General features: G+C 45.6%; 1 protein-coding gene across 1 annotated transcript; it reads right to left on the bottom strand.

Moving 5' to 3' along the window:
* Positions 1-561: 561 nt before the first annotated feature.
* Positions 562-11957, bottom strand: LOC135890421 (glutathione S-transferase theta-1-like). Its single transcript, XM_065417835.1, has 6 exons — positions 11846-11957; positions 6721-6808; positions 5358-5508; positions 4236-4412; positions 2902-3065; positions 562-619 (listed from the first exon to the last, which is right to left on the bottom strand). The coding sequence occupies exons 1-6, from the start codon at positions 11955-11957 to the stop codon at positions 562-564; spliced, it is 750 nt and encodes a 249-aa protein (XP_065273907.1).
* Between the last annotated feature and the right edge of the window lie 1436 nt (positions 11958-13393).

Genomic DNA, 13393 nt, shown 5'->3' on the forward strand with positions numbered 1-13393 from the left:
TTATTTACTTTACATATAACAATAGTTTAGTTATATTATAGACTTCTAGAAAGAGACCTTTTAAAAACCTTTAAATGTATTACTGGCACGCGAAACCTTAAATTAGAGTGAATAAATGAAGACTTGGCACACCACTTCTGAAAGGTTGCCGACCCCTGAACTAGCTAAATGATAAACATATACCTAAATTCTTAAAGTATAGGCCTTTACAGGCCCTGCATCTCTATATCCTAACACAGCAAAGGGGTTCAGCTCCCTCCCTCACCTTTGAGTACCTCCATTTGTTTGAATGTGAAGGGGATGTTGTTCTTTTTGGCAAAGATGTAGACGGATCGGCAGGGTGGTGAGAGCAAGTCCAGGTAGAGCTCTATCCCCATCCTACCTGCTAGGCAGAAGGAGCCGCAGGGAGAGAGGTGATGTGTTGAGGCTGAGACTACCTGTCCTTGGCTGTAGCTGCAGATAAGGTAGACTGAAGAGAAACTTCTTTCCATCTCTTAGTTATCGTGTATCATTAGAGCTCCTCCCCTGCTGTTCCTCCAGAGGAAAGAGGCAGGGACCAGGCTAAGGTGGCATCTCTCTCTGCCCCACCAGAATGTGAACAGTGTACCTTGGCAGCCACCTGTAATGCAGATATTTAAATTGAAAAATTTCATCCGCAGGGGCATATTCCAAGGAGTGTAGCACTCCCACCCCAGAAACCTCTCCCCTCCTGTTTAATAGGACCTGGCCCCAGGACCAGATGCCTGTCTGTAAAACCCACCCCAGAAACCTCTCCCCTCCTGTTTGTATGACCTGGCCCCAGGAACAGATGCCTGTCTGTAAAACACAAGCACACCTTTGACATTACACAAATAATGATAAAGCCCAGATGCATTTGCATCTCTTGGAAACCACCCCCCACTGGTCTCCATGGTTATTTGTTAATAACCATGTGTTGCTCCTTTCCCCACCCCTCCAGGTGCCCCTTGTGGATCTCCTTGATGGCCCAGCTCCAGCAGGAGGAAGAGGGGAGGCTCCAGGTGAATTTGGGTTTGCTCCAGTTGGAATCCTGACAGCAGCCCATAGACAATAGGCTGCCTGTTGTGGCTTTGCTTAAGAACCAGTTCTGCAAACCTGATCCACCTTCTCACTTGACGGGGATGGGGAATGGGATGGGAAGGGAAAGCAGGAGGCCAAAGAGGAGGAAAGGAAACACAAGCAGGATGGTCTAGCTCAGGTGTTTGCTCATCACTTTGTCCTGAAGTGGATGGAGCCCAAAAAGCAACTCTAAATTCCCCAGCAGCAGAATGCCAAGAGAAGAGGAATGCTCCTGGCTGGAGTAGGGAGAGAGGAGACCAGAGGGAAAGGCTCTGTAAGCCTGGCTCCCTGCTTGGGCTTTAATAGAGCTGTGCTAGGAATTAATTTGGCCATTTGTACCCAATTCCTGTGGGGAGTAGGAGACAAGGTGGGTGAGGTAGTAGTTTTTATTGGACCAGCTTCTATTCAATGAAAGATATTACCTCACCCACCTTGACATCCTGGGACCCACACAGCATACAAACCATGAGAGTAGGACAGGTAGTTTGGTTGGAGGGGAACCAAGCCATTTCCCACTGCACCTGTAAGCTGAGCCATGTGCTTCTGTATAGGTCTGCCAGATGGCCTCCATTCATGCTGCATTTGTGAGTACAGCAGAGGCTTGGCCCTTTCTATTATGAATTATAATGACTTGGTTAGTAAATCATGTTGGGCTTATTAAGGCCCATGAGAAGATCCATCCACCCCCTCTGACTTTTGTTTCATTCTTTGCATAAAAAACCCCCAAAACAATTCAAGCCAGAGTCTCACTTAGCTGAGGAGGCATTGAACACTCAGCATGGCACAACATGCTGGCAGAAGCTTCGCTTGGAAATGCAGCTTTTGTTCATACATTAGATCATCCCTTGCACGTTAAGGCTTGAGCCTGCCCATACAAATGTATCTTTAGTCAGGTGTATAGTTCCACCTGAAGATCGGGCATAATGTTACTCATGGGTATGAGTGTCTGCTGGATCAGACTTGTCTTCACCTCCATATACCCTATCCCAGTTGGTTCATGGAGCTGTATGCAGTAGCTTCCAACTGATGGAAGCAGGTGTTTGCTTAGAAAGTCTCATGCCCAGCTTCCCAGAAGCTGTCTTTGTCCACTTCTCATCCATTTAGCTGGAGGGTCTCTTTACTCTTTCATTGGCAAGGCTGTGACTCTGCAGCCTACTCCCTGTGCAGACTGGGGCTAGGACTCCACTAGAGAGCTTACAGTGCATGCAGCGGCACCACTGTAAGCTCCCTGGTTGAGCTGCACTGAGCCAACAGGAGAGAGCTCTCCTGTCGACTTAATTAACCCACCCCTGAGTGATGTGGTTACACCAACATAAGGTTGTAGTGTAGATCAGAGCTTAGTCTCAAAATACTTTTCCTTCCCCATTTGGAAATCGCTCAGCCCCTCCTGCACAATGTGACCCGCAACACTAATGCGCCCAAGTATCTGAAATGTAGGCCTCTAGCTAGTGAGGAACTGGGGGCTTGCACGATGCGGAGTGCCAATGTGGATTGAGCTGATGAGGGTCTCAGACAGGTCCAGTGAGGATGACTCAAGGAAGGAAAGGGAGCTCTACCAATACTGCAGCTCACGTGTCTGCAGGTTAAAGGGGTGATTCAGTGTTTGTAACAAGAGATAGTATCTTTCCCCTCTGCAAATCGTGGAAGGGCTGTGATTAAAGTATTGTTAGTAAGATGCTGTTCTTTCCTCTTGGGCAGGAAGGCCACTGAGATGTGGTGTTGGAGAAGGGAGTGAAACATGCAGAAAAACCCACACAGAATTAGCTTTGCTTACAGGGACACTTTCCCTTTTTAATTCAAGGTTTTAGAAGCTGTTTCACATGCTCCCTCAGTTCTGGGGGAAGTTGAGTGGTGCTCATATTCTTGACATTCAGGATTAACTCATGCGCTTTCTGGAAGAGCTCCTTCCCCACAGCTTCCTCCACTCGGCTGCGCCACTCCACCAGCTTGGGCCTGTTCTCAAAGATGTCACAGCCACATCCTACAGGCTGTAAAGACAAGCAAAAACACAGTAGCACAACTTCCATGCAAACAGCCCAAACCAGAATCCATTTAGAGGGATGAGACCAAAAAGCCATTTGGAGTTCAAAATGAATCTCAGCTGTATCAAGTCAGATCTGGAAGATTTGAGATTTTGGGGCCTGGTTTCAGCTCATTTCAAGTTCTCCATTTCTAGGAGACTAGAGTAGTATCTGAGGTTACCTGTGACAGTTACATGGGGACACAGAGGGATGGTAATGTGGTCTTCCCCTTCTGCCCCCTACCCAAACATTAAAAGGAAAGGCGTTCTTGAGTTTTCATTGAAAACACTTCGTTGTTTGGGTTTAAAAATCTCTCTGCAGAGTTTGCAACCCAAAAATTAGAGTCATGCTAACACATGAAAGCCAGAATGTGAAGAGACTAGTATTTCACTCCGCTGGGCAACAAAAATAGACAAGACAAACCAACAGCACAAGTGTCAATAAGTATGTTACAAACACTATCTCAAGAGATAATCAATTTTATAATGAAAAGTAAAGTAGATTCACACCAGCCAATTAAAAGGAGACTCCTGCAATACAAAAGCAGGTACTTCATTCTTAAGGATACATACAGTGGTACGAATGTGTTTAGGGATACAGAGGAAGTCCTCGCTCTAATATCTAGACATGTTTTCTTTCTCAGTTTAGACATTATGATCAGCACTTGAAGGAAAAAACAAAAAGAAAAACAAACCCCCCCCACAACTCTGACCCCCAGACTTTTCCCTGTGGAATTCCCAGTCTGAGGAAGGGAAACCATGCATTTCTCAATCAGTTTAAAACATAGGTAGTTTTTCCACAGTGCTGAGCATCTCCAGTTACTCACCCTAGAATAAGTTTTAGTGACTTAGGACCTTTCAGCTAGTCTACTGATTTCCACTTATTTCTGCCAGAGGACCAGTAATCAGAGTAGGGTTGAAGTTCTTTGTTCAAAATATTTTTCATTTCCACAGGAAGTGTTGCTTCAACTCTTTCAGTTTTATCCAAAAAGTTTTAAAGACAAACTGGCAAAGAGAACTCTTATTTGAGGTATTTTTGCAGGACCTGAAAGCCATGTGTCAGCCTACTCTCCCAGCAACCCAACTTGCTTTGTCTGAAGTCTGGTTGGCAACTGGAACCAGTAGGACCAACACTCACCTGCATGAGCTCCACAATGGCCACCAGGTCTGCCAGGGAGATCTCGTTGCCCACAATGAAGGGCTTGTCCTGCAGGAACTTCTCCTCAAACTGCTTCAGAGCAGAATTCAGTTCCTCGACAGCCTCCTCTAGCTTCTCTGGAGAAAATGGCTGTCCTACAACAAGAGGCACCAGTACCTACCAGGGAGAAGAAAATGCAGCTCTTACATGTTACCTGCCAATTTTTAGTCCATCCACCATGCAGCCATGGCACTCTGAACCACTCTAAATATCCCTCATGAGTTTATTATGGAGTGGGCTTAGTTAACGGATACTGGAAACCCCCTCTACCAGGCTGGCTAGCATTACAACCTGTTGCATCATATTCCTCCAAACCAGGCAGTCTTGTTCAGATTCTCCTCTTTGGAGACATTTGCCTTTAAAAAACATTTCACACCAACTGTGATCGCAGCCCCTTGTTTCAAGAAGAGAGGGCTTGTCTCTGTAGAGACAAGCATCAGTTATGTCTAGTCAGTCAGAAAGCGGTCAGTGTGTGGCACCGTCTCACCCTTGCCATGCTGGATCAGTTACATTTATTTACTACTCTGGACTGAGTACAGTAGAGACAATGTTCCCGCAGATTCAATCTTGGGAAGAATTAGGACTAGAATATAAAGGAATCTTGCAGCAGGAGTAAGTGGGGTCATTAAAATCCATCAGGCAGGGTGCTGGCTCACCAGGGACGCCAGTGCAACTCAAGTTCCAGTTTGATTTCCAAATATCAGCTGGCCTGGGTCTTTGGCTAGTGAGGCACAACATCCAGAAACAGTCCCAGTCATCCATACAAGAAACTCCAAGCAAACAGCATGTCTGGCATTTTCTAACTTTTGAGTGCTGGACTTCGCAACCTCAGTGCTCTTTTAATGTCATTTTGGGATGTAATAGAGATCTACACCACCCTAGCAAGGTACCAGCTCAGCAAGATAGGTCATTCCGAGTATGCCCCTTCCCACCCAATCCCTTGCCCCACACATACTTTATAGGAAATAGGAATGCTATGGAGAGGGGAGGTTGAATGCATTGTACGTGCTACAGCACTAGCAGGTGCTAGCAGTCAGTTCTCATGTTATCTAATATCTTTACCTTGGTTATGAAAATTTTGCACCCTTTCTCCCGAATGGTAGTGTGCTGCCAGGACAAGTACTCGTCAACCCGGGCCCGTTTCTGCAGGTCTGAAGGGTACCAGTGATCAGGGGTGTTGAATTTTCGGCTCAGATAGAGAAGGATCGCAGTGCTGCCCAGATAGTAACAGGGAACAATGGGCAGGTGAATTAAGAGGAGTTGGAAGTTATTGTCTCCTCCCTTCCCCCCCACAATTCCCCGGAATACTCTTACTACCAATAGCTAGGTCAGTGAGTTAATACTGACAGACCCAAGAATCTCCCCTTAGTCCCTAATAACCAGTCATGTTCTGTAACATGAGAGTTACAACTCAGACTTCTCTCCCTGCCCCCCTCTAGAAATGCATATACCATAGCAACATCTACTTCCTAGCACTGCTTGAAGTCTTGGGTATTTTTCACAAAAGAAATGGTGAGAAAGTGAACATTTTTTGTTTTTTTTTTTTTAATTAAAGTTTTGCTTTTCAAGATGAATTCATTGTGAGTTGTTTCGGTGAAATGAATGTTTTAGTTTTGAAAAAAGCATTTGGAATTTCTGCATTCCAATTCCAGCCACTTTCCAGCAGGGGGTGCGGGGGGAAGGAGAGAGAGAGTGAAAAAAAATCCACTCTCACTTTTGCTTCCCCACCTTCCTCCAGAAAAAGTGAGAAGAAGTGGATTTCCCCTTGTCCTTCCTCCGTGCACACTTTTTTTTTTAAAACTGCCCTGTGATACTTTATCTAGCTTGCGAGGCGGTGGCGGGGGGTGGGGGAGGAGATCAGTCATCCAACCCCACTACCGCCTGTATTTCCGGTTGCAACTTGAACCACTAGAACAATTTATACCATTTACACTGGACCATATACCCATGATGGGAAAGCCTTACATTACCAGACCTGTAGACATCCTCAAGCCAGCCCCTCCTGCACATACAGTCAGCAACTCACCAGGTCCATGGAACTTTGCAAGTACTGAACCTACAGGCAGCTTAGCTGCCACATCACCTGATGCAAGTGGCTGGGCTGGGCCAATGTTTATCCTCCTCTCCTGGTCTTCAAAGATGGATGCACAATTGTAGCAAGGCATAAAGGACAGAAGGAACAGGGAAATATAGGACTGGAAGACGCATAGATGAGTGGGACTGATAAATAGGGAGAGAAGAGAAAGGACATGAATGCAGAAAAGACACAAACAACAACATATAAGAGACAGATAAGCCAAGGCATGGAGAGAGAAGAGATGAGCAAGTAATAAGGTGGAACTCTGAGCAGGGGACATAGCAGGCAGATGTTAAATGTTGTGGTGATAGACAGTGTATCAGAGGGCTACATTTGTTTAAGCCTTACCTCTCTGCTAAGGTGAAGGCTCCATCCTTTAACGCTGGTACTTTCTTCAGCACATTCACCTTGCCAAACTCTTCACTAAGGTGATGTCCTAAAAAGATTTAGGAGGAGATTAAGGAGGTGGTGGCATGCAAGGAAGATACAGTGACTAGAGGGAAACCACCCAGCAAAGTTTAAATTTAGCACCCAAATCAAGATACATTCTTCACCCATTAGTGAGGATCAGCAGAGTCCATGGGAATATTTGACCATGACATCTTAACTTTGACCACATAAGGAAAAGTCCTGTTTATTTTCCTAAGAGAGCAAGTGGGTAACAGAGCTCCATAACAGAGATAGCATCAGGATAAATCTATCTTTCCTGTTCATCAGCTCAGCATTCCTGTCTCCCTCCTGTTCATTGTCTGCATGTTCAGTGTTCTGACATTTGTTAATAGGCTTATAAGGCTCAATTTATGCTGGTAATCTTGTCAGCTCACGTCTGCTTCATAGACCTTGTTTTAATATCAGATTGCTGCTGCTAGAGCGTCCCAAGACCCCGATCAGGATCCCTGTGCGAGGCACTTTACATAGGCAGAGTGAGAGCCCCAGAGGGCTTGCAGTCTAATTTTAAGATGAGAAGGGAAAGGCGAATGTCAAGCAAGAGCAAGGCAGAGAGAGAGGAGAGACTATGTAGCCGAACTCTTCATTATTAGTAGGTTTTATTGCAAACTCAGGCTTCCCCACTGAATGAATGGAAGCAAGCATAAGGCTTCTTGGGGAGAGCACCTGTGCTGTGAAACACTAGAGTTTGCCATAGGCCTAAAGGGGATTCACTTAACCTTTCATTGAAGCAGTTAGATGAAAACTGGTGGATTAACGGCTGCCAGGCTGCACTGGGTTTTATCAGTGAGCACTGGGAAAGGAAAGAGTAACTGCAGAGTGTCTGCTCAAGAAACTGCATTTCTCCTTCCTGCTGTTACTGGAAGAGGGACCTAAAGCAAGAGCTACTCTATATGCATCCGAAGAAGTGGGTTGTAGCCCACGAAAGCTTATGCTCTAATAAATTTGTTAGTCTCTAAGGTGCCACAAGTACTCCTGTTATTTCTGTTGCAACAGCAACCCAAGTGAATCTTTAACATGCCTATGACTGCAGTCTCAAGGTCACCCCAGCATACAAAGCCTAAATCTGACATTATGCCTTATTAGCAGCAAGGGGAATGAGGGGAGTAGCTCATATGTTAGTAATTACAGACAGTTTCTCTTTTCTGGTTTATTCCAGCCAGGCTTAAACTACATTTTATGTCATCAGATGGATGGCAAGGGAGCATCCCTGCTGTGTCCGCTCACGTTCCCCTCACCAATAGGGCTGCAGCAGGAGCCAGAGAGGTGTAAAATCTCTGCGTAATGTAGAGCAGGAACCAGCACGGGGTCCGAGACACAGCAGCTGCTGCAAGGTCAGCATAGACCCATTAAGGCCACATAACTTTGACAGATTCTTCTGTGTGTGTCATAGCTCAGCAAGATCCCAGATGGGGCTGCCTGAACTCAGCCAAAATGGGTATTTCATAGGCACAGTAAAACCCCAGGAGTCCTGTTTGCAGAGAAGGGCATCCTATTACATGTCCCTACCTAGTTCACACTTCTCTTGATGAACTATCACCTTTGGTACTGAAGACATTTAGCAGGCACCGCTTTGACTTCAGGACAGCAGATCTGGCATCCTCTCCAGAACCAGCTGGGGCAGCTCCAGCTACCAGCATGACAACATAGATACTGCCTGGGAGGCAGCTTGTCAAACATGAGCAACTAAATGAGACTCATAAAACCCCCACTGGCGTGTTTATGCCACCCCTCTCCCCCACATGCTATTTTGTTGCTTCAGACTAGCAGTGCATCCCCCACCATCACATCCCCCACCATCACAGAAAGCATCTTGTGCCCCATAGTAGCAGGGTATGGAAGTACCTCCAGAACTTTAGAGGATGTAGCTGGGAGTACTTGGATTACTTTAGACTCAGACTCAGAGCAGAGCTTCCAGCCCCTGCCTCCAGCTAGGAAGGGACTTGACCTAGAGTGAGCATTTCGTATGTAGTTAGGTGTGCTCGGAGAATGCCCACAGGATCAGCCCCAATAGGCAGGGCAATGCCAGCTTTCACCTGGCATGAGAGAGGCATTCAGGCACCTGCCTGAGGCATCAGTACATATACCCAGAGCCAGAAACATAAGGACCTAGGAAACTTTTACAGTAAAAATTTAGGCACTGAGGGATTTGAGACACCTCTAGAGCGAGGTAGCAGCTGAGGGGTTTTGATGATCTCCTTGGTGCCTAAACTTTGACCTTAGGTGCCTCAGAAGTGGCAGTTATGTGCCTAAGTGCGTGAGGCATAGAGGCTGAGGAAGCTATGAAAGATCAGAGTCACAGCAGCAGGCTGGGCAAGTGCTTTCACTTAAACAGGGAATAATGGAGAGCTCTCCCTAGCAGTACCAACATTCTGGTTAACACAGCTTAACTGAGAGAGGAGTTGCTGTTCTTTGTAGATGGAATATCCATTGGGGATGAATGGAGCAATTAAGTGCATATTAATAAATGAAGGACGAGGGAGAGGAGAGAAAACACAAGTCATAATGAAAAGTCAAATCCCTGCTCGCCTTTCAAAGTTTTAAGGCTTTTGAAAGGTAAGCCTGCAAAGGAGGTTTTTAAAAAAAAGAGTTGTGCCTTTTTTGTTCTTTATGGTGGATAACAACCCACAAAGGCTCTTTCCCTCCCTTCACTGTTTGCAACATTGTCTCCTGTTTGTTTGTTTTTAAATTCGTAAAGCATCATGAGCCAAGGCTAGATGACCTCCTGGAAGACTCAAGAGGATGTTTGTTATGAACTTGAGCTGAAGGGCCCAGGGCATTAAGTTTTTAACAAAAAGAGTCAATTTATCCAGAGTGTTAGTCATTGACATTAGATAGGTATTAACAAGAGACAGACATCAACCAATAGCCAAATTTAAAGCAGTTTGATGAAAACCCCTTCCTTTCTCAATCACTCAGCTTTCACTCTTGTGGTGACTGGAGAGCTAAGGCAGCGTGACATCACAAGCCTTACATCTACTCTACAAAAGATTCCTAATTGCTGACAAGGGATGTTGGCAACATGCACACTTGAACTGGTAAGCAACATGGCTGTTCTTGTAGCTGAACTGAGGACTAAACATGTTCAGCACCATGTCAGAAGTGATTGTTAAAACCTGTAGCACCAGATCACCCACCAATCCCTCCATGGTCAGTAGTGGGAAATTTTCACAGTGTCAGCAAGGTTACCGAGTTTTGTAGGAAAGGCAAATTAAAACAAAACAAAACAAAGAAAGTAGAGAAGAGAAATCCCACCTTTCAGGCTCTTTCTACAGTCCCCCTCACCCCCACTCTATTTAGTAGCTCCAGAATATACTCCCATGGAAGTTCTTCACTGAAGAGTGGTTTTAGAGAGTGGCCTTTCTCATCTCTCCATACCTACTGTCTGCATATGTTCAGAGAATCACAGCTGCTGACTTTAGTGACAAAAATAAGTCCCTAGGTTTTGACTCCAGCTCCCCTATAGCTCAAACACAACTAGAAGGGAGTTCACACATTCCTTAGAGTGCTTATCAGAATTGTCTACCAAGCTCCAGCCAATTACACCCGCGTAAGCGTGTTGAAAGGAAGGGGGAGCACACGTGTAACTAACTTGGCTTGCAGACCTCCTATTACAGCTCAGTTCTCTCTTTCCCCCCACTCCAGGGTTTAGGAAAACAAACCAAACTAATGCCAAAGCACTGCCTGAGTTTGTAGGCCGAGCATATTTTATTTGAGGCAAGTTCCCTTCCCCAAACGTCACTTTCCAGACTAGAACCACAGTTTAGAGTGGGGGCAGGCAACGGTCTCTGCTGCAAGAGCTAGAAGTTTGCCATGATCACCTAATCATGGTAGTTTTTTTAATTTCATGGGCCATCCGCATACTCCCCCTTCTGACAGGCAGCATTTCCATCCTACAAGAATAGGGGTACATTTGAGCAGAAGGCATAACATCCCCTTAAAAAAAAAAAGGGGGGAGAAGTTGGAGGGGAGCATGTGACACAGCTGGCTTTAACCCAGTGAGATAACTGACACTTCCAAAGAGGGAGTAAAGGCCATAACAGTTGTTTGGGGGAACAAACTTTCTCTTGACTGCAATGGGAGAAATCTGCAGGTGGGGATGGGGCAAGAAAGGCCATGACTCGAGAGCAGAGTAGGCCAGACAGCCCCAGCAGATATTATTGAGGTAGATAAAAATATTTATAGGTTACTCATTACTACAGCATTTAAACAGCAATTAGTCTCAGTCTCTCTAGTACCTATTTTATGGACTCTGCAAGGATCTGCTTCAGGGTCATAATAGGGAGACAAAACTCAAGCTTTTTTTAGTGTTAAAGATGACACATTAGAGCCAAGGTTTAGACCCAGATCAGCAAGTCTGAATTACAGGGAGCTGGAGACCACTCAGCATAGGCAGGACTTTTCAGAAAGCATTTCTGCTCAGTGCTTTGGTCTAGTCATGTCATCATACAGGAGAAACATACTTAGTGGAGTATGGAAACAGCAGGACTACTGCTAGTAGGAGCCTGCACATGTGACAGTGAGAGCATGCCCCTGGCCCCATTCCTTCACTTAACAATGCTCATCAACTAGTAATATGCTTAACTGTTAAGAATCAGAGACTGGGTATAACCTTGCACCTCCTAAATGTGAGCCTGATAGTTAAAAACAGCCAAGACTCCACCCCACCAAATGTGCAACTGTTACAACAGTGGCCCAAAGTACAACAGAAAAAAGAGCTTAAGGAGCTGGGGCTACATTTCTTTCATGTGTCTAGTTTCCTAAATAAGATTTCCACTCTCAACTAGAGGTCAGCAATGAACAACAAGGCAAAATCCCTCTGTGGGGGGACAGAGCTACATTAGGGTTTGTAGCAAGGGAGGTGCCTGGGAATCGGTTACACCTGAGAAGTGTAACATGCTGCACAGTGCCCAGCACAGATCAGTTCTCTTAAGAGCTAATGTTCTCCCTTAAGAGGTTATTGACAGGCCCCCCCTAGCAAAGTAAAGGGATAACACACGCACAGGTAAATGTGCCTTTCACTCACCTTTTAGCAGCTCCACATGCTTGAACTCAAATGGGATGTTGTTTTTTTTGGCAAATATAAAGAGGGCTCGGCAGGGCTGGGAGCGGAGATCCAGAAAAAGCTCTACCACCATTCTGGCAGCTGGGATTCAGTGAGAGAGAAGCCCTACAGCCTAGAGAAGAAGAGCCTCTCACAGCAACTCAGCCTGCAGCAGGTGGCCTAGAGGCAGGACTGAGAATAACTTCTGCATACCTCTGCTAAGAGCCCTTAGTAAGCAACTCAGCCAGTGCGGCTAGTTACTTTGGCCCAATCAGGAGAGACTGCAGGGCTCATTTGGCTGGAAACACCCCAACGCTAATTCCCTAGCCATGGGAACAAAGGTTGAGGGATGGGGGAGGCAAAAAGTAGATAAAGATTGACCTGGATTTATGAAAGGCCAGGCTATTCATCTTGTCCTTTTATTAATTTAAACCAGCTCAGTTAACAAAACGGTGGAACTGCAGTAAAGCTCTCATGAGTGCTGAGTCCTTTCTGACCTCAGCCCATCAGTACTGAGACCACCAGCAGTTCATGGCAGGGACCGTGGGCAGCAGTCTCAAAGGCAGCTATGTGATGTAGGTGCCTAAATCCTATTTTCAGAAGTGACTTAGGCACTTATGAGCCTAAGTCTCATTCAGAGTCAACTCTGATTTGCAAATTGGACTTAGGGCCCGTTTGAAAATTTGACCCCTTGCCATATTGTCTTGTGCCTAGCACTGTCAGTGCTTTATAGGATGAGCTCATTTAATGGGAGAAAACCTTTTAAAACACTGATCCCAGCTTGTATCATCACTGGAAGGATAGCAAGAGAATTTATATCCTGCTGCTGCTGCACACACAATGTAATCCTACACTGAGTTCATTGCATGATGGGGGTCTAAATGCTTAACTAGACCCCCCCCCATCAATTCAAGATAATTTAGTCACCCATCTTCACCCCCCCAAAAGCCCTATCCCTCACCTGCCTCCTTCATAGCTCCCCCCACACCCCCAGACCCACTTCTTTCTGGAAGCTTTAAGCTTTCCAGGGCTGCCTTCCCCCATCCCACCAATGCTTGACTTTACTTCCACAAAGTTAACAAGGAGTCTGGTGGCACCTTAAAGACTAACAAATTTATTTGGGCATAAGCTTTCGTGGGTAAAATCCTCACTTCTTCAGATGCATAGAGTGAAAGTTACAGATGCAGGCATTCTATACTGACACATGGAGAGCAGGGAGTTACTTCGCAAGTGGAGAACCAGTGTTGACAGGGCCAATTCAGTCAGGGTGGATGTAGTCCACTCCCAATAATCGATGAGGAGGTGTCAATTCCAGGAGAGGAAAAGCTGCTTCTGTAATGAGCCAGCCACTCCCAGTCCCTATTCAAGCCCAGATTAATGGTGTTAAATCTGCAAATGAATTTTAGTTCTGCTGTTTCTCTTTGAAGTCTGTTTCTGAAGTTTTTTTGTTCAATGATAGTGACTTTTAAATCTGTAATAGAATGACCAGGGAGATTGAAGTGTTCAAGAACCAATCCCTGTAGCAAACCT

Source organism: Emys orbicularis, chromosome 16 (genome assembly GCF_028017835.1).
Source record: "Emys orbicularis isolate rEmyOrb1 chromosome 16, rEmyOrb1.hap1, whole genome shotgun sequence".
Taxonomy (NCBI): domain Eukaryota; kingdom Metazoa; phylum Chordata; order Testudines; family Emydidae; genus Emys; species Emys orbicularis.